This window comes from Enhydra lutris, unplaced genomic scaffold (genome assembly GCF_002288905.1).
Source record: "Enhydra lutris kenyoni isolate GAN:26980312 unplaced genomic scaffold, ASM228890v2 scaffoldscaffold1, whole genome shotgun sequence".
NCBI lineage: Eukaryota > Metazoa > Chordata > Mammalia > Carnivora > Mustelidae > Enhydra > Enhydra lutris.
Window position 1 is genome coordinate 14,338,164 of NW_019154085.1, and position 21,395 is coordinate 14,359,558.

Below are 21,395 nucleotides of genomic sequence, written 5' to 3' on the forward strand. Positions count from 1 at the left end.
TTGTTTGCATTAATATCAATTTGTAGGTTGTTGGTCTCACATTGGAGATCCCCAGGAGTGTCACTATGAAGAATGTGTAGTAACTACTACCCCTCCCTCAATTCAAAATGGTACATACCGTTTCTGCTGCTGTAGCACAGATTTGTGTAATGTCAACTTCACTGAGAATTTTCCACCTCCAGACACAACACCACTCAGTAAGTAGTTTAAGTAATTTACTTTCCTTGTTGTTAATTCTTTTCTCCAAAGATCCGCAAAATTAAAAAAAATATATAAAAACATCAGGTTTGGCAGAGGGAAAGAGAGAGTTCAAACATTATGAGACCACATCGAGTTAACACCTGAAATCCAAAAGAGGTACACCAGGATTTCCAGGGTATCACAAGAGTACCAAATAAGTTTGAATCGAGATATGGTACTTTCCAGCCTCTGTGAAGCTATACTTCCAACAGTACAAATATACATACACATGTGGGTGCCTGGCTGGTTCATAGTTGATAGAGCATGCAACTCTTGATCACAGGGTCATGAGTTCAAACAACATGTTGGACATAGAGCTTACTTAAAATAAATACTTACGGAGGTGCCTGGGTGGCTCAGTTGATTAAGTGGTCAACTTGATTTTGTCTCTGGTCATGAGATCAAGTCCTGCATCAGACTCCACACTTAGTGTGGAGTCTGCTTGAGATTCTCTCTCTCTCTCCCCATTGCCCCTTCACCTGCTCACTCTCTCTTAAATAAATAAAGAAAGAAACTATAAAAAAAAAAAAACCCTCACATATTAAAAAAAAAAAAAAAAACAACCCTCACACATAGAGTTATTCATTGCAGTATTATTTATAACTGTAAAACACTGGGAACTCTTAAATGTTCAGGAATAGATTAGTTAAAATATACTATGATATATACATATAATGGAGTACTAACTGTACATCTGTAACAAAAAATAAGTAAGATCTCTATGAATTTATATGGAGTGATTTCTGGAGATAATGTTAGGAATAAAAAGCATATATATACTGTGCTGTCTCTTGTGTAAGACAGAAAACTTACCTTTACAAAAAGAAACAAAGGATAAACCAGAAGATAACTAAATTGGTTACTTACAAGGGATGGAGAGAAAGGAGTGGAAAGTATAAAGGAATGAGAGAACTAATGTAAGGATTTTACAAACACAGTGTTTTACTATTTATACTACTTCGGGCAATATGGGATGTAAGAGATGGGAGAAGAATTGCAAACAAATACTGAACTCTTTTAAGTTTGTTTTCTAGTAGCCTGGACAAAGCAATTGTGAAACAATTGTAGACGTATAATAAGATTAAGAAATAAGTAAATGGTGTTGATGCTTTTGGGAGCCAGTGCTCTTACTGAGGAAATAGGCACATACAATTATAGATGGAGGAATACAATAGAATACTGTATGGATAGATTATAATTCAAGGTATGAGAATGGATTTATGATTTTATAAGTACCGCGTGCTAACCGATTGCGCAACTGGAGCTCCGGATTTATGATTTTAAAAATATACATATGTATGTGTTACATGCATGGATATGTGGCCTTGTATATATGTGTATGCATGTGTATATATTTGTATGTGTATATATTTGTATTTATGTATATAGTGTACACACACATCCCTATATATAAATATTTCTTAGCTCTATTTGTTGAAAAGGATAAGAAGCCATAAATAGCACCCCAGTAGCAGTAAACAAACGTAATACTCAGATTTAGATTCTAATACCACTCCCCAGCGAAAAGAAGTTGGGCTCCTTGGAAAAATGACTTATTCTAAGACTAGAGCAGAATAGGTGCAAGATAAGCCAGAAGTATCCTATAACACTAGAAAATAAGGAAGAGAAGTACCCCCAAATGCAGGGGAAACTTGTCACAAGGAAATAGGATCCAGCTTGAAGAAATTCCTACTGTCTAAATTTGGGACAATTTGAGTGCTAAAGAAGTACAGTAACAAGTTGTAAACCATTGGAGGGAAAATGAATTCATGAGTCAATGCTGATAGCAGAGAAGGAAGAAGAGAGAGTACTTGCTTATAGTAGAATGCCAGGTGCCAGCTGGTAAGTTTAGGGGAGTGGAGTTGGAAAATTATCCTTCTGTAGCCATCATGGTAAGGATTGGATCAGGCAGGAATAACCAAAACATCCTAAATCTAAGGGCATTTTGAATATGGAGCCAGTTTATTTGCATTATTTTTTTTTTAAGATTTTATTTATTTATTTGACAGAGATACAGCGAGAGAAAGGGAATACAAACGGGGAGTGAGAGAGGAAGAAGCAGGCTTCTCCTGCAGGGAGCTGGATGCGGGGCTAGATCCCCAGGACCCTGGGATCATGCCCTGAGCTGAAGGCAGACGCTTAATGACTGAGCCACTCAGGCGCCCTAGAATATTTGCATTATTTTAAAGTGTCTCCCACATATTGCAAGGGAAATATTAGTAATTATAAGTTGAAGATATTGGGTAACACCTTGATTAGGTAATTAAAATCAGCATCATTAATGAAGGGCAAGATGGATATCCATGATACCCTGAGAAGGACACAGTATCACTAATGGAGTACTGTATTTCATCCAAGAATGCATAACCAGAACCTAATCATGAGGGAACATCACACAAACCAGGAACTAGGAGTGCTCTGTTACAAGAAGGGGATTTGTCAAAAATGCCAATGTCCTATAAAGCAAAGAGACTGTGGGAAAGATCTAGATAAAAAGGAGGCTAAAGAGACTTTACAACTAAGCCATGCCTAACTCTCCTATGCTGGATGTGAAAAATATGATAAAGGACATTGTTAGACCAATTGGCAAAAGAAATGATTAAGGAATTATTTCAATATTAAATATACTGAAGCTGGTAACAGTACTACGGTTATATAAGAGAATATCCATATTCTTAGGAAATATCCCAAGAAATGTTTAGAAATAAGGGACAGTAGTGTGTGTGTGTGTGTGTGTGTGTGTGTGTGTTTTAACTTCCCTGAGATGGTTCAAAAAAAGTATTTGCGTGTGTGGTGTGCACAGAAAGAGAAAAGAATGGGGGGCGCCAGGGTAGCTCAGTTGGTTAAGAGTCTGCCTTCAGCTTGGGTCATGGTCTCAGGGTCCTGAGACTGAGCCCCATGTCAGGCTCCCTGATCAGATGGGGGAGTCTGCTTCTCCTTCTCCCTTCCCCTGCTTGTGCTCTCTCGCTCCCTCAACAAAATCTTAAAAAAAAAATGATAAAGCAAGCAAATGGGGTAAAATGGTAACAATAAGTGAAATTGGGTAAAGATGTATGGTTATTCTTTGTACTCTTCTCATTCTTAGAACTATTCTGAAAGTTTTAAATTATTTCCAAATAAAAATTTAAAAATTTATCTTTTTGGAATATAGCACATTTCAAGAATTCTCTGTCAAGAGCTTTTATTAGTCCATACTCTGAGATCTTTGGTTTGGGATTATTTCCTTTGATTTGTTGAAACACTAAACTGAAAGTAGTAGGATGTGTTTTCATATCTGCTCAAGGCCATTAGCTTTTATCCTGAATTGGCTACATTTATTTTCCACAAAGAAGCAAACAAACAAAATAAGATTTCTAATTTTCACTTGTACATCTAGCTAGATGAAAGAGAAGTGAATTTGTGCATAAGTTCTCCTCAATATTTTTATAGCTACATTTCAGAATGTTACTGAGATTTTGGTCTACTATAATCTTTTTTTTTTCATCTTTATTTTTTTATTTTTTATTTTTTTATAAACATATAATGTATTTTTATCCCCAGATCTGTGAATTGCCAGGTTTACACACTTCCCAGCACTCACCATAGCACATACCCTCCCCAATGTCCATAACCCCACCCCCCTCTCCCGACACCCCTCCCCCCAGCAACCCTCAGTTTGTTTTGTGAGATTAAGAGTCACTTATGGTTTGTCTCCTTCCCGATCCCATCTTGTTTTATTTATTCTTCTCCTACCCCCCTAACCCCCCACGTTGCATCTCCACTTCCTCATATCAGGGAGATCATATGATAGTTGTCTTTCTCCGATTGACTTATTTCACTAAGCATGATACCCTCTAGTTCATCCACATCGTCGCAAATGGCAAGATTTCATTTCTTTTGATGGCTGCATAGTATTCCATTGTATATATATACCACATCTTCTTTATCCATTCATCTATTGATGGACATCTAGGTTCTTTCCATAGTTTGGCTATTGTGGACATTGCTGCTATAAACATTCAGGTGCACATGCCCCTTCGGATCACTATGTTTGTATGTTTAGGGTAAATACCCAGTAGTGCGATTGCTGGGTCATAGGGTAGTTCTATTTTCAACTTTTTGAGGACCCTCCATGCTGTTTTCCAGAGTGGTTGCACCAGCTTGCATTCCCACCAACAGTGTAGGAGGGTTTCCCTTTCTCCGCATCCTCGCCAGCATCTGTCATTTCCTGACTTGTTAATTTTAGCCATTCTGACTGGTGTGAGGTGATATCTCATTGTGGTTTTGATTTGTATTTCCCTGATGCCGAGTGATGTGGAGCACTCTTTCATGTGTCTGTTGGCCATCTGGATGTCTTCTTTGCAGAAATGTCTGTTCATGTCTTCTGCCCATTTCTTGATTGGATTCTTTGTTCTTTGGGTGTTGAGTTTGCTAAGTTCTTTATAGATTTTGGACACTAGCCCTTTATCTGATATGTCGTTTGCAAATATCTTCTCCCATTCTGTCAGTTGTCTTTTGGTTTTGTTAACTGTTTCCTTTGCTGTGCAAAAGCTTTTGATCTTGATGAAATCCCAGTAGTTCATTTTTGCCCTTGCTTCCCTTGCCTTTTGGCGATGTTCCTACTTCAGATCGCATAAATCTTTCTCCTTTTACTATAATCTTTTGAACCAAAAGCTGAAGTATTGCCAACTAGGAATCATTTATGTTAGCCCAATAAAAAGGGAACGTGTTTTTTAAGTAAAGTGCTGTAATATGGGAGCATTGGCTCAATTGCTTCTTTTGTTCTAAACAAAGTAAGTGAATTTGAAGTTAGCAAAGAAAATGAATATTGATTTTTGCATTAACCTCAAGAAAAATAGTCGTATTGAATGTCAGACATTTAGTCTATAAATGATAGGTGCTTGATCAAAATAAAAATAGTTTTTAAAGTGTTGAAGTTTAAAGAAATTGATTAAAATATTAAGACGCCTGGGTGTCTCAGTTGGTTAAGCGTCTGACTCTTTTTTCACACTTCCTGATTTTTTATTTTAATTTTTAACTTAAATTTTGAAATTTTTTTTCAGTATTCCAAGATTCATTTTTTATGCACCACACCCAGTGCTCCATGCAATTCGTGCCCTCCTTAATACCCACCACCAGGCTCACCCAATCCCCCAGCCCCCTCCCCTCTAAGGAATAACACGGAGGACATTGGGAGAAGGAGAGGAGAAGTGAGTTGGGGGGAAATCAGAGGGGGAGACAAACTATGAGAGACTGTGAACACTGAGAAGCGTCTGACTCTTGATTTCGGCACAGGTCATGATTTCGGGGTCATAACACAGAGCCCCATGTCAGGTTCTGCGCTTAGTGTGGAGTCTGCTCAAGAACTTTCCCTCTCCCTCTGCCCCTCCCCTGCTCTTGCTCTTTTTCTCTCTCTCTAAAATAAATAAAATCTTTTAAAAGTATATATATATATAAAATTAAGAAGCAGAACTTTTTGTTCTTGGTATACATCAATAGAAAGTCTGGTGATAGTGATTTTTCTCTCCTTTAAAATTTTCCATTATAAAAATACCACTTATTGAATATTTAACATACGTATTTGTCAAAAACATTTATATATGTTTAAAATTTGCTAGAAATACAATGCACAGTTTTAAGTTATGGAGAAGTAGGATAGTGTGTGTTGACTGTTGAAGAGGAAGGTTACATATTATTCTTATATTGTTGCGTTATTTGAATCTTTAACCTGAGAATATATTTGTGTATAATGTATATGAGAAAATATTAAGGGAATACCTGCTTGTTAAATTTAAAAAGTAGAAAAATGAGATAAGTGGAAAGAAGAGAAATAATCTTTAATAAGTTCTATATCCAAATACAATCATTATTAATATTTTGGATATTTTTTCCTAGTCTTCTCTCTTTAATTTTTGTATGTTTGTATTAGTGATAAAAATGTATTTCAGGGATCACGTGGCTGGCTCACTTGGCATGTGACTCTTGAACTCTCAGGTCCTGAGTTAGAGCCCCACATTAGGGGTAGAGTTTACTTTTTAAAAAAAGGATGGGAGGGGGAATGCATTTTAGATCCTGCTTTTTTGTTGAGTAGATTAAGTATTTTCCAGTTTATTGTATATGTTTCATAGTCATCAGTTTTAATGGTTATATTATATTTCATTAATTGATATTTTTCTTATCCATTCCCTTGTTTTGGACATTTAGGCTGTTTCTAGTATTTTATGCCAGTGGACATCTTTGTACATATATCATTATATTAAATTATAATTGCCAGAATTGTTATTTCTATATCCAGTAGTAACAATATTAAAATTCCTCATATATTGTGAAATTGCTTTTCTGGAAACAGTTCTGGAAACAGTTCACATTCTCCCATTAGTGATATACTAGAGTGCATGTTCCATCATGTCTTTGTCAGCACTAGTATTCTTATTTTTTTGAAGATTTTATTTATTTATTTGACACACAGAGAGAAGGAGAGAGCAAGCACAAGTAGGTGGAGTAGGAGGCAGGGAGGAAGCAGGCTCCCCTCTGAGCAAGGAGCCCATTGTGGGGCTCAATCCCAGGACCCTGGGATCATGACCTGAGCTGAAGACAAACACTTAACCAACTTAGCCACACAGGCACCACAGCACTAGTATTATTAAAATAAAACTTTGCTGAGATCATTTTGAAATATGATTTGGATTGGGTTTTGTTTTGGGGGGATTTTTTTGAGCAAGAGAGAGAGAACATGAGGTGAGTGGGCAGAGGAAGAGAGTGAGAATCTTAAGTAGGCTCCATTCTCAGCACAGAGCACAATGCGGGGCTTGAGATCATGACCTGAGCCAAAATCAAGAGTTGGATGCTTAACTGAGCCACCCGGGCCGCCCCTTGGATTATTAATAAAATAATTTAATAAAATAATCTTTTTTATTACTAATAAAAGTGAGGTTAATGTGTTTTTTTTCTCTCTGTTTTGAGTTTCCTGTGTTCATTGCCTATCTGTAATATTCTTTTTCAATAATGAAGCTAATTAGCTTTGAGAAGAATGATTTAGAATAGTCTGAAATCACATCATTTCATCCCTTGTTAGTTTGTCTTGATACCATAGGGATGACAGGAGCTACATTTTAAATAGTAATTTAATATGCATTTGTAACATTTAAAAAAAAAATCTTTGAACCTTGGTTCTTCCTAAGGAAAGACCGTTAATATCTTTCATTAAAAGTTCAACGCTCGGGGCGCCTGGGTGGCTCAGTGGGTTAAAGCCTCTGCTTTCGGCTCAGGTCATGATCTCAGGGTCCTGGGATCGAGCCCCACATTGGGCTCTCTGCTCAGCAGGGAGCCTGCTTCTTCCTCTCTCTGCCTGCCTCTCTGCCTACTTGTGATCTCTGTCTGTCAAATAAATAAATAAAATCTTTAAAAAAAAAAAAAAGTTCAACGCTCATGGGACGCCTGGGTGGCTCAGTTGGTTAAGCAGCTGCCTTCGGCTCAGGTCATGATCCTAGCGTCCTGGGATCGGGTCCCACATCGGGCTCCTTGCTCGGCGGGGAGCCTGCTTCTCCCTCTGCCTCTGCCTGCCATTCTGTCTGCCTGTGCTCGCTCCCTCTCCCTCTTTCTCTGACAAATAAATAAAAAATCTTTAAAAAAAAAAAAAGTTCAACGCTCATTTATAGTGCTAAATTATACATTAATCAAGGTGTCAAAAATAAAATGTTCATTACTCATTCTTTTGAGAACAGTGTTCACTGAAACAGTATCTCCAAACTTCTCATGATGTTTTTGTAATGACTGTTAAAGCTTTGCATTTGCATAATGTTTTATAATTTCAAAGTGCTGTCACATCTATAAACTCTTTGAAGATGTGTCCATAACATTTGAGTAGCTTAATAAAAAACAAACCCATTTGTCCTAATGAGTAACTATGCTAACTCAGATTGGTCGTTGAAGTGGTTGTCTTTCTCTAGCACAATCAATGTCAGGTGTTAATATTTTGGGCCCACAACAACAAAAAAATTATTTCAAACTTAAAAAAACTTCCATATACCTTTTATCCACAGATTCACCAGTTATTAACATTTTGCTATGTTTTCTTTATTATTCTCCTCCATATATATACATATGCCGATCACTATTTTTTTTCTGAACCTTTTACAAATAAGTTGCAGGCATCATGCCTAAATTTCCACACATTTTGTAATTGTCTTTGGCTCTTCTTCTACTAGATTTTTTTTTTTTTTTTTAGATTTTATTTTTCACTTATTTGGTAGAGAGCCTGTGAGAAAGCATGAGAGTGGGAGGGACAGAGGGATAAATAGACTTTCTGCTGAATGGGAAGCCTGATGTGAGGCTCCATCCCAGGACCCTGGGATCATCACCTGAGTTGAAGAGAGACAGTTAACCAACTGAGCCACCCAGGTGCCCCTACTAGATTCTTCAGAAAAAATTTTATTGAAGTATAGTTGACACACAGCGTTATGTTTTAGGTGCACAATACAGTGATTCAGTTATCTCTTTATATTATGCTGTGTTCACAAGTGTAGCTACCATCTGTCACCATACAGCAATATCATTGACTATATTCCCTATGCTGTACCTTTTATTCCCATGACTTAACCATTACATAACTGGAAAACTGTATCTATCATTCTCCTTAATTCATTTTGGCCCATCTCCTTCCTCCCTTTCCTCTGGCAACCATCAGTTCGTTCTCTGTATTTATAGGTCTGATTCTTTTGTTTATTCAATTGTTTTGTTTTTTATTCTCCACATAAGAGTGAAATCATAAATATGATAGATACCTGAAGTAGGTGGCAGTGCCTTAACCATATGTGCATTGTCAAGCCTAAGGGTCTTTTACATCCTTGTCAAGGGTAGTGCTAACCTCTCCTTTCATACAACACTCTTCTACAAGATTCTAAAGTCTTTGGAGATAGGAACTTCTTAATGCTCCTTTGTCTCTGCAGTGACTAGTACAGTGTCAGGTATATAATGGTGGGAGTGCAATAAATGTTGAATGAATAATTTAATAAAAGGATATATGCTAATGTATAAACTCTGACATATTTTCAGATGCTTGAAGGGAGTAGATTTGTTGTCATTTATAATCTGGCAAAAGTTGAAATCATTGGATTCACTCACTAATGGACAGGTATTTATTGAAAACTGGTTGTTACATTCAATTTAAAAGGACATATAGTTTATGGGATAACAGGTACAGACAAAAGTAGAACAATTATTAACTCCCTTATTTTAAATTCATTATGGTAAAGTAAAAAAGGTGTAATTGTTCCCATTCTCCTTTTCATTCCTAAGAAAGAAGCCTCAAATTTTAATTATAATTTTTTTAAGATTTTATTTATTTATTTGACAGAGAGAGAGAGATCACAAGTAGGCAGAGAGGCAGGCAGACAGAGAGGGGGAAGCAGGCTCTCTGCTGAGCAGAGAGCCCGATGTGGGGCTTGATTCCAGGACCCTGAGACCATGACCTGAGCCGAAGGCAGAGGCTCAATCCACTGAGCCACCCAGGCGCCCCTAATTTTAATTTTTTTTAAAGGTTTTATTTATTTGACAGAGAGACACAGTGAGAGAGGGAACATAAGGGGAGTGGGAGAGGGAGAAGCAGGTTTCCCGCTGAGCAGGGAGCCCGATGTGGGGCTCGATCCCAGGGCCCTGGGATCATGACCTGAGCTGAAGGCAGAGACTTATCGACTGAGCCATGTAGATGCCTTGCAAATCTTAATTTTTAAAATAATGCAGGAATTTAGAAAATTTTCCCTAGGTAGATACTGTTACGTGATCTCATTTTCAGAGACCCTTACTCAAAAAGTACAATTGTAGCGTATTTTAATACTGGTAAAGAAAATGATGCACAAGTAGATTACGGCTTTTTTAAAGGTTATGTTCTAGGGAAACAGCAGAAGGTACTTAATGTTCTCTTTAGCCTATTCATTTCTCTCTTGATTGTTTTCAGCTGAACAGTTTACTTCCTGACATCAAACTATTCATTGCTGTTACTGGAATTATATCGTTCTCATGAATTGTGCAGTTACACAATTATACACAAGATATCCAGAACCACTTTTACCTGCCTTCCTACCACTATATCTCATACATTGAGTAGAGTTAGACCACTGGCAATGAAGAAATATGTGGAGGACTGAGAATAGCAAAAATAGGTCTCTTCCTCAGAAAAAGCTTGTTTGTTTGTTTTTAATCAACCTCAGTTGAAGCTAAATACCATGAGGTAGTTAGTGATAGAAACTAAAGCATATGATAGCAGTGGATATTTAAGAATAATGTGAAAGGAGTTGCCAGGGAAAATATAACCAATCCATGACCATAAGTGAGTATCTGTAGTTTTTTTGATCCACAGAGTCTTATATTATAGTCATTTAAAAATTACCTTGATGTGGAGTTAGGGGAGTGAAGAAAGGTTATTCCACTTACCTTTAGTTCTTAAATTTTTTTTGCAGATTACAGATTTTGCTAGTCTTATAAAACTGCCTTACATAGTTTTTTGGAGGCAATGAGATATGGCACAAATTAATGAAATCTGTGCAGACTTCTGGCTGTTTTGCTAAAAAAAATGCAGAATGAGAAGTCCACTGATGCTTTTGTTGAAACATAAATGAAATGTCTGTTTTAAAATATATATCAGCAGTTTCTTATTGATTTAGAAAAAAGTATGTGAGCATTATTAAACCCTAAAAATTAAAGTTCTGTTTGGACTATAGATGACCAATGTTTCTAGTCAGTGAGGCCCCAGCTGTTTGTCCTCAGAAAAACAAAAACAAAAAACCTTTTCTCCAATCCCAGCATTGGAGGTAAAGTTTAAATGCTGTGCTCCTCCATTAGGAAGGATTATTACCATTTTTTTAAAAAGGGAAAGGAAAAAGAACTTCTGATATTTAGAAAATCCTTGTCAATTATTTTGCTGTAACCCATGATCTGAGGTTCATGTCTGAGGTTGCCATCAGAGGCCCAGAGCATGTGTTCAGCCAGATACTCATTATGAGATAATTCCCCAAGAAAAAAAAATTGGCTAAAGATAAGATTATAGGTATGTGGTTGATAACTCATATTCTAGATCTTTGTGCCTGAATTATTAGACTTTTTCCTCTAGTTGTGAGTCTATTTTTCAGGGTTTTTTTTTTTTTTTTTTTCTTTTTTCAGGGAGTAGGTACCATATTTGACTACTTCATTATATGGGAACCTTAAAAAATATAAGCCAGTGGTAATGTACCTGTTCAGTACTTAATTATAGTCAGAACTGGCTCTAGACACATTTAGGAATTAAGGAAGATTGGGTACTTTTCTTCCCTTGATATCTTATTTTCTGAGTCCCTTTATTTTTTTCTTAGGAAACCCTTCCTCTGTTGTACCCAGTATGATAAATTAACTTTTATAGGCACTGTCCTTCTTTCCCCATCAACATATGGTGTTCTTAGTTCTGTTTCCCTTCACATACTAGTGGTTTTCTCTTTTTTTTTAAGATTTATTTATTTATTTATCTGTTTGACAGAGATCACATGTAGGCAGAGAGGCAGGCAGAGAGAGAGAGGGAGAGGCAGGCTCCCTGCCGAGCCAGAGAGCCTGATGTGGGGCTTGATCCCAGGACCCTGGGATCATGACCTGAGCCGAAGGTAGAGGCTTTAACTCACTGAGCCACTCAGGCACCCATTAGATATTTAATGAGTTTTGCCTCATAAAATAATTACAGTAAATATAAGATTCTTAGAGAATGTTATTCTGGGTGGAGTAAATGTAGTAATGAAATTTTAATTCACTTTATCAGGATTATAGACTTATTAGATTGAGCAGTCTCCTTACAATAAAAATATAAAGGGAATTTGGGCGTTTATCGTATAGTGAAATCAAAACTAAATAATATTTTTCAATATTCACTATGTGTCGGACATTGTTCTAAATGCTGTCTATGTATTCAACTTTTACAGTTAATCCTTATAGAAACATATTAAATGATTACTGTTATATTTATTTTACATTGAGAACACTGAGGCACAGATACATAATTTAGCAAGTCACACAGCTAATAAGTGGTAGAGCCAAGATTCAAACTTAGGTGTTTTGGCTCCAGAGTATGTTATTAATTATTGCTTTTTATTGGTTTTAGCCATTACTCTCTATAATCAGTTGTTATTAATCATTACTCTTATACCCCAACAGGGGGCCAGTTTATATATGTTAATTTATTCATTTGGAAGGAGAGAAAAGATTATTTTGAAAATACTTGATCACATTTCCTAAAATTTAAGAACTCCTCATAATTCTTTAACCATACCTGTGTACCACTGAGTATCAAAATGTTTTCTATATTCACATGACATTGCTTTATTACTTAATATTTTTCTTCAAATTATCTCATTAAAATTATATGTACTTTAAAGGGAAACTTTCCATCACTACTATAAATGGAAAGTCAATGTCATAAGTAGAGCTAACATTAAAAATTATTTATTTAAAAATAAATAAAATGAAAACTAAACCATATATATATTAGCTAACTAGATATTGTTGCCTGCTAAATTGTCTGAAATTTAAAGCTTACTTTCTCTGTTAAAAGAGAATAGCAAACAGAGATAATAGAGATTCACTGTCACCAAGTTGAGGTTTTCTTCTTTTGTAACTAGACAAAAGAAAGAAAACTAACACACTAACACAGGTCTATCTACCACCTAAAACCAGAAGTCTAACACTTTAGGAAAGTGAGCTATAGTATTCTGAGTCTCTTCAAACCATAAGAGACTTTGCAGTACCCATTCTGTTTAAAAAGTAAATCAGTCTTTAAGTAAATCAATTTATATTTGTAATATTTTACTTTCTTATACCCTTAAATCATGCTTATGTGTTTGCAAATTCCCAGTTTGAAAGAAGTGTATAATTATTGCAAGATTTATTTTTTTTAGATCTATATGTTTTATTCTATAAAAGTCATATCTCATTTTTATTTTTTATTTATTTTTTATTTTTTATTTACATATAATGTATTATTAGCCCCAGGGGTACAGGTCTGTGAATTGTTTACACACTTCACAGCACTCACCATAGCATATACCCTCCCCAAAGTGCAAGGTTTACTTTAAACAGGTTCTTGTTAAGATTTCTAGAATTAGTATAATTAACCTCCCTAACAATAAAGTAAACAAAGTAATTAAGACAGTAGAAAGGCAGACAAAAATTTGTTATTTTCTAAAAAATTAAATAGACCTAAGTCATTGTATTTGGTGTTGGAGGTTCTTGGGTGAAAATCAGTATAAAAATGTAGAATGCTTTTATTTTCTTTAATTTACATCACTCATTAAGTTGATTGTTGGATCAGATTGTTGAGAAAGATTGAATAAAGCTAAGTTTAAGAAATCATATTCTTAAAAAAAAAGAAATCACATTCTAATTTATGCTGCGCTGTTAAGATTAGAATTCTAACTTCAGTGTCTGGCAGCAAATGTCTTTATCTCACACCAAGCTAGAAAATAGAAAAGAAAGCCTACATTCAAAGAAACTGACATATGGCTTAGGGCCACAGATAAGTTTTCAGCTGTTGTGAATTTATGATGGTTTTTCAGTTTTTACTGCTTCTATGACAGCATTAAAGTGATTGAATAGATACAAAAAGGGAAATATGGGTGGCCAGAAGTTTTTGCTTAGTACTTGATGAAGCATTTTAGCAAGAGACAAAGTATGTTGTTCTTTTTTACCCATATTAAAAATATTAGGGGTGCCTGGGTGGCTCAGTGGGTTAAGCCTCTGCCTTCGGCTGAGGTCATGATCTCAGGGTCCTGGGATCAAGCCCCTCAGGGTCCTGCGATCGAGCTTCCCCCCCTCTCTGCCTGCCTCTCTGGCTACTTGTGATCTCTGTCTATCAAATAAATCTTAAAAATAAATATTAGGGGCGCCTGGGTGGCTCAGTGGGTTAAGCCTCTGCCTTCGGCTCAGGTCATGATCCCAGGGTCCTGGGATCGAGCCCTGCATTGGGCTCTCTGCTCGGCAGGGAGCCTGCTTCCTTCTCTCTCTCTGCCTGCCTCTCTGCCTACTTGTGATCTCTGTCTGCCAAATAAATAAATTTTTTAAAAAATCTAAAAAAAAAAAAAATAAATATTAGTAGAGAGGGGTGTTGCAAGAGAAGTAAAGTATATATCCTTTAGAAAATAGTCTTTAATGCAATAGTAACAAGATTTCATTTGCACACATTATGTGGTGTTAGTCAAACAGTTTTCGTTCTAAAATTTTGCTACCTCTGCCCTATTGAATATCAATCCCAATCTGTACCTACATATTTTGTCCCTATTCTCTCAAAAAAAAGTAATCCTTCTTCATGTTTGTATTTTTAAAATTTGTATTACTTGTTGGTCCTGATGAACAAAGTAAAACCTGTTTACTAACCTGGTTTTACTGACAAAGTCAGTGGAAGCTTTTGGTCTGTAAAATATAAGACCCAAGCGTTTATGGTGGATTGACTGGTTTTTAAAAATAAATGTCTTCTAAAATAGTAGACAATTTTGGATGTAGAAGCAAGAAATAATTTTCATGTCTTTAACATCTATAATTTTTCTTATCTTTACGTCCAGTTCCATGTGTATTCCTTTGTACCTGTCTTAGCTATTTCTCATTTCCTGTAGTATCTCTGATTAATGAGAATTTTCTGCATATGTTCATATAGAAATAGTGATTATCTATCTAATATACAGTTAGTGGTTTTATATGCCAGATTACCATAAAAAGTAGAGTTACTGGGGCACCTGGGTGGCTCAGTTGGTTGAATGTTTGCCTTTGGCTCAGGTCATGATCTCAGGGTCCTAGGATCCAGCCCAAAGTTGGGCTCCCTGCTTGGTCGGGAATCTGTGTCTTCCTCTCCCTTTGCTCCTCCCCCCTGCTCGTCCTCTCTCTCTCTCAAATAAATAAATAAAATCTTATAAAAAAGTAGAGTCACAGATAAAAAAGGACATTCAAAACCAAGATGAAACTAGCCATGATTTGAATAGCAACTGTCTTTATAACATCATGTTTGTTTTTTTTTAATTGGGATATAATTGACATGTAATATTATATTGCTTTCAGGTGTTCGATATGAGTTGCTTTTTGTTTGTATTACAAAGTGATCACCACAGTCAGTCTAGTTAAAATCTGTCATTGTGCATAATCACAAAATTTTTTGTTCTTGTAGTAAGAACTTGAAGCTTTACTCTCAAAAATTTCAAATATTCAGTATAGTATTGTTAACTATAGTCACTATGCTGTACATTTTATCCCCATGACTTGTTTATTTTATAACTGAAAGTTCGTACATTTTGACCCCCTTCATCCCTTTGACCCACCCCTTTCCTCTGACTAGCAGTCATCTATTCTCTGTATCTATGAGCTTGGGGTTTTTTGTTGTTGTTATGTTTCACATTCCACATGTAAATGAAATTATATAGTACTTGTCTCTCTCTGTTTGACTTATTTCACTTAGCATAATGCCTTTGGGTCCATCCATATTGTGGTAAATGGCAAGATTGCGTCCCTTTTTTATGGCTGAATAATATTCACACACACACACACACACACACACACACACACACACACACATCCATTGATGGACCCTTAGGTGTTTCCAGATCCTCACTATTGTAAATAATGCTGCAGTGAACATTGGGATGCATATATTTTGTTTAATTAGTGTTTTGTTTTCTTTAGATAAATATCCAAAGTTGAGTTGCTTGATCATATAGTAGTTCTATTTTTAATTTTTTGAGGAACCTCCATACTCTTTTCCATAGTTGCCTATACCAGTTTACATGTCTACCAGCAGTGCACAAGGGTTCCCATTTTCCACATCCTCGCCAATACTTGTTATTTCTTGTCTTTTTGATAAAAATTTTTAATAGTAATTGAAGAGATACAATTTTGGTTGGAAATACACTAACAACTTAAGTACTGTTATAAGCTCTTTTCAAATTGTTTCTTTTAAAAAAGTACATTATATTCTAGCTATAATATGAAATTAGCCTAATCATTCTCTTAAAAAAAGTATCATCTAAGGGAGGAAAGTATAATGTTTAAAAAAATATTCACTTGATTCTTTGGGAGGTCTATAGCATAAAGATTAAGAGCTTTGGCTCTCCTGGGACACCTGAGTGGCTCTGTCATTGGGTGTCTGCCTTTGGCTCAGGTCCTGATTCCAGGGTTCTGGGATCGAGCTGTGAGTTGGGCTTCCTGCTCAGCGGGGAGTCTGCATCTCCCTCTGCCCTCCCATTTGTGTTCTCTTTCTCTCTCTCTCTCAAATAAATGAACAGATAAATCTTTAAAAACAAAAAAGAGCATTTGGCCCTCAGTATTAGTGCATGGGTTAAAAATCTTCCTGTTCTACTTAGTAAACATATTCTTGAACAGGTTACTTAGCCTCTTTTTATATTAAGTATGTACAAAGTAATACTACTTATTTTATATGATTGTTGTATAGATTAAACAAGATAGTGCATGTAGAGTGCCTAGCATATACTAAACATTTAATAGATAGTAGTTATGATTAGGAGAAAACTGTCCTTAGGTATTTATAAAAACCAATTGTTACAAACATCATTACTCATTTGATTTTCTTTTTACCATTAAGGACATTTTTCTGTTCATTTTTGTTTATTATATGAGAGCCTATATTCTAAGTCTTTTCTTATTTGAAGAAAGGATTGTTATGAGTTTCTCATAATGTGTATTCAAGTTCCTGTGTCCTTCCAGTTGAGAAATAGAGCAAAGATAATATTTTCTGCATCTTTTGTTAACCTCATCCCTCACTTTAAAAAAAGCTATAAGAAGTTATTTATGAGGGGCGCCTGGGTGGGTCAGTGGGTTAAGCCGCTGCCTTCGGCTCAGGTCATGATCTCAGGGTCCTGGGATCGAGCCCCGCATCGGGCTCTCTGCTCAGCAGGGAGCCTGCTTCCTCCTCTCTCTCTACCTGCCTCTCTGCCTGCTTGTGATCTCTCTCTGTCAAATAAATAAATAAAATCTTAAAAAAAAAAGTTATTTATGAAACGGTGAATTATTCTGCTTTATTTTTCCCAAGTGTATATTTTTTAAGGTTTTTAGCAATGAATAAAAATATAGTCAATCTTCGTTATTCCTGGATTCCATGTTTGTGACTTCTCTTACTTGCTAAAAAATTATTTGTAACTCCAAAGTCAGTACTCAGAGTCCTTCTTGGTCATTCAAAGACATGCACATGGTACAAAAAAATTGAGTTGCCTGACATGCCTGTTCCCAGCTAAGGTTGATCATGAACATGTTCTTACCTTGTTGCTTTGGCATCCATACTGTAAACAAGTGTCCGTTTCAGCCTATTTAATGCCACATTTTTTTGCACTTTTGATGGTGATTTTTCAGTCTAAAATGGCCTCCAAGTATAGGGCAGAAGTGCTTTCTAGTGTTTCTAAGCACAGAAGGCTATGATATGAATTACAGAGAAAATACATGTGTTAGATAAGCTTCTTTCAGGCACGAAAGTTATAGTGCCATCAGCTGTGAGTTCAATGTTAATGAATCAGCAATATACAGTATATTAAATAAAACATCTTTAAACAGAAACACATATAAGAGAATGTTATATATTAATGAGATTGGTGAATATGGTTTGACCTAGAGGATGACAGGAACCTAACCCTCTATTTCCCATAGGAGCATTAGTTCAGTATTTGCTAATTCAGTGTTTACAATGACTTTGCATAACATTAACTACTGTAGATAATGAGATTCAAATGTATATACAGGTTTTCACACTTTCTGAAAGTAGAGCATTCCTATGAAACTTTTGTAATCGAAATGGGGTAAAGCAAAGAACCATTAATTTATATGGAAAAAATTTTGAGCACTCTGAGACCCAAAAAGTAACATCTCTTAAGTTTTTTTTAGTATCTCAGGACACATCTTGCTAATAGATGCACAGAATAAATCAAGATAAAGAACAGATGCTCACAAACAAAGTCACAGCTAGGTAGTTTGATGTTGAGGTGCTGAGTATTTCCCGGAGAAGGAACTTTTGGTGGTGCCACTCTCACTGCTCAGGTTGTGTGTTATCTCTGTAATGGAAAATGCTGAATGTTATTTTCACTTTTTGACATTTTTTACAGAACAAAAATCCTTTCAGATTTAATTTGGCTAGTAAAATAGGTACTAATGTCTTTCATAAAAACAAAGTGACGTAACTCAAACTTTCAAAAAGTGAACGATAGGGGCGCCTGGGTGGCTCAGTGGGTTAAAGCCTCTGCCTTTGGCTCAGGTCATGATCTCAGGGTCCTGGGATCAAGCCCTGCATTGGGCTCTCTGCTCAGCAGGGAGCCTGCTTCCTCCTCTCTCTCTGCTTGCCTCTCTGCCTACCTGTGAACTCTGTCAAATAAATAAAATCTTAAAAAAAAAAAAAAAGTGAACGATACCCATATATTGTGGTAGGCAGCATTGGACATGCCTCCCAGTGATCCCTGCCTCCTGGTATTCCCACTTCTGTATAATCCTGTCTCCCTGAATGTAGGCAAGACTCTAACAAAAAGAATATGGTGAATGTGATAGAATATCACTTTTATAATTAGGTTTTAAAAGACTAACTTACGTCTTACTAGTATACCCTGTATGGCTCTTCTTGTGTGCTTGCTCTCATGAAGAGGGCTGCTTGTCAAGGAACTGGGGTCTGCTTTCTGTCAACAGCCAGAAGGGAACTAAAGCCCACAGTCCAGCAACCTGTAGGGAAATGAGTCCTACTAACGGTCAAAGGGTGAGCTCAGATGCTTCCCCACTTAAAAGTTGAAATAACTTTGGCATTGACCTAAACCTTGACTGTAGCCTTGTGAAAAATCCTGAAGCAGAGCACACAGTTAAGCAGGGCCCCGATCCTGAGACACACAGAAACTGAGATAATAAATCTGTATTAAGTCAATAAGTTTTAGGGTACTTTGTTATGTAACAGTAGAGAATACATACATAGTTAAATATTTATAGTTACATATTAAAACCTCTGAATACAATATTTGAGATGGAGCATCCAGTAAAACGTAGCACTGTATTTTGCCTTTTGGCAGCTTTTATTCTTTCCCCTCAATGTTCAATTATTACTCTTTTTACTTCTAAGTTTTTGACAGTAGTGATCACAATTCCTTTTTAAAAAAATTCCTGCTTAGGGGCGCCTGGGTGGCTCAGTGGGTTAAAACCTCTGCCTTTGGCTCAGGTCATGATCCCAGGGTCCTGGGATCGAGCCCCGCATTGGGCTCTCTGCTCAGCGGGGAGCCTGCTTCCCTTTCTCTCTCTGCCTACTGCTCTGCCTACTTGTGGTCTCTGTCAAATAAATAAATAAAATCTTAAAAAAAAATTTCTGCTCTTTCATATGAAAATTTCTGTATATAAAGTAAAAAATCTTAGTCAATTAGAATTGATCTCCTATATTTCCACATAGATTCAATAATTATTAACATTTTTCAGTTTTGCGTTCTCCATTACCTCCTCCTTTCTGGATGGATGGATGGATGGATGGATACATACCTGTTTTTGTTGTTGTTGCTATTGTTGAACCATTTGAAAGTAAGCTACAAGTATCACATGCATCTCTTAGAAATGTAATACAGATGCCCATCTCAAATCCAAGAAAGTTAATAATAATTCATAACATAAGCCAGCATCTAGTCCGAGCTTAGCCTTTCCCATAATAACTCTTAAGACTTTTTTCCCAAACAGAATTCACTCACGGTTGATACATTGCATTTGACTATTTTGTCTGTTTAATTTCTATTAATCTAATATAGTCTCTCCCTCCTCTACCTTTTTAAATTATCCATGAAATTGACTTCTAGAGATTCTAAGCCAGTTGTCCCTATATTCTGGATTTGTCCAATTATTTTATTGTATTTTTAATCCCTTGAAATTTCTAACTTGGACATTAAGTCTAGAAGGTTGATTTCATTTGGGTTAAATTATTAGCAAGAATACATTATGGATGATATTGCAAACTTCGTATTGTATCATATCGAGTCACAGTATCAGTTCATATGACAACACTTTGTTGAAAAGGTACATTTTTGGGGTGCCTGGGTGGCTCAGTGGGCTAAAGCCTCTGCCTTCGCCTCAGGTCATGATCTCAGGGTCCTGGGATCATGCCCCACATAGGGCTCTCTGCTCAGCAGGGAGCCTGTTTCCCCTCTCTCTCTGCCTGCTTTGCCTGCTTGTGATCTCTCTTTCTCTGTCAAATAAATAAATAAAATATTGGGGGAAAAAAAGAAAAGAAAGGTACATTTTCCCCTTTGCATTTAGTAAGTCACCGGTGGGTAGATACTTTGGCACCCGACAAATAATTTTGCTATTAAACCACCTTTTTACTTAATGACTTCAGCATGCATTATCCTTTCCCAAACCTATTATATTACAGGTTCAAAATGATGATTTTCTAGTTCTGTCATTTTACTGTAATAGCTGGCATTCTTATGTTTAAAAAAAAAAAAAAGAAAAAGAAAAAGAGGGACACCTGGGGGGCTCAGTCAGTTAAACTTCTGCCTTAGACTGAGGTCATGATCCCAGGGTCCTGGGATCAAGTCCTGCATTGGGCTCCTTTCTCAATGGAGAGCCTACTTCTCCCTCTCCCTCTGCTGCTTCTCCTGCTGTGTTCTCTCTCTCTCTTTCTCTCACTCACAAATAAATAAATAAATAAAATCTTTAAAAAGAAGAAGAAAAGAGAAAGAGTATTACTATGGATTTGTGGATTTTTAAAATAAAGATTTATTTATTTTAGAAGGAGGAGGGAGAGAGCACATGTAAGGGAGAAGGAGAGGGAGGGAATCTCAAGCAGACTCCCTCCTGAGCACAGAATCTGATGTGGTGCTCGATCCCACAGCCCTGAGCTGAAATCAAGAGTTGGATGCTTAACCAACTTAGCCACCCAGGTGCCCCATGGACTTGTGGATTTTTATTTTAATGCTGAAATAATCTTGAATTTGCCAGAATAGTACTTAAGCTTGTTCTTTGTGACCTTTAAAAAAAAAAAAAAAACAGCTTTATTGACCTAGAGTTCACATATTATAATGTTCACCATTTTAATATCTATATATGTGTAAAATTCCGTTTTTTTGGTGTATTAACAGTATTGTGCAACCATCACCACTATTTAACTAGAGAGCATTTTCATTACCTGAAAAGAAAAACCCTCAAGTAATTAGCAGTCAATCTCC

At 36.3% G+C, this 21,395-nt stretch overlaps 1 protein-coding gene across 1 annotated transcript in view; it reads left to right on the forward strand.

Moving 5' to 3' along the window:
* The window catches only part of LOC111141287 (bone morphogenetic protein receptor type 2), a 212,454-nt gene that overhangs the window by 113,857 nt on the left and 77,202 nt on the right, over positions 1–21,395 (forward strand). The window contains exon 4 of the mRNA XM_022493741.1: positions 27–197. Within this exon, the coding sequence (XP_022349449.1) occupies positions 27–197 (171 nt within the window). The remainder of the gene's footprint in view (positions 1–26; positions 198–21,395) is intronic.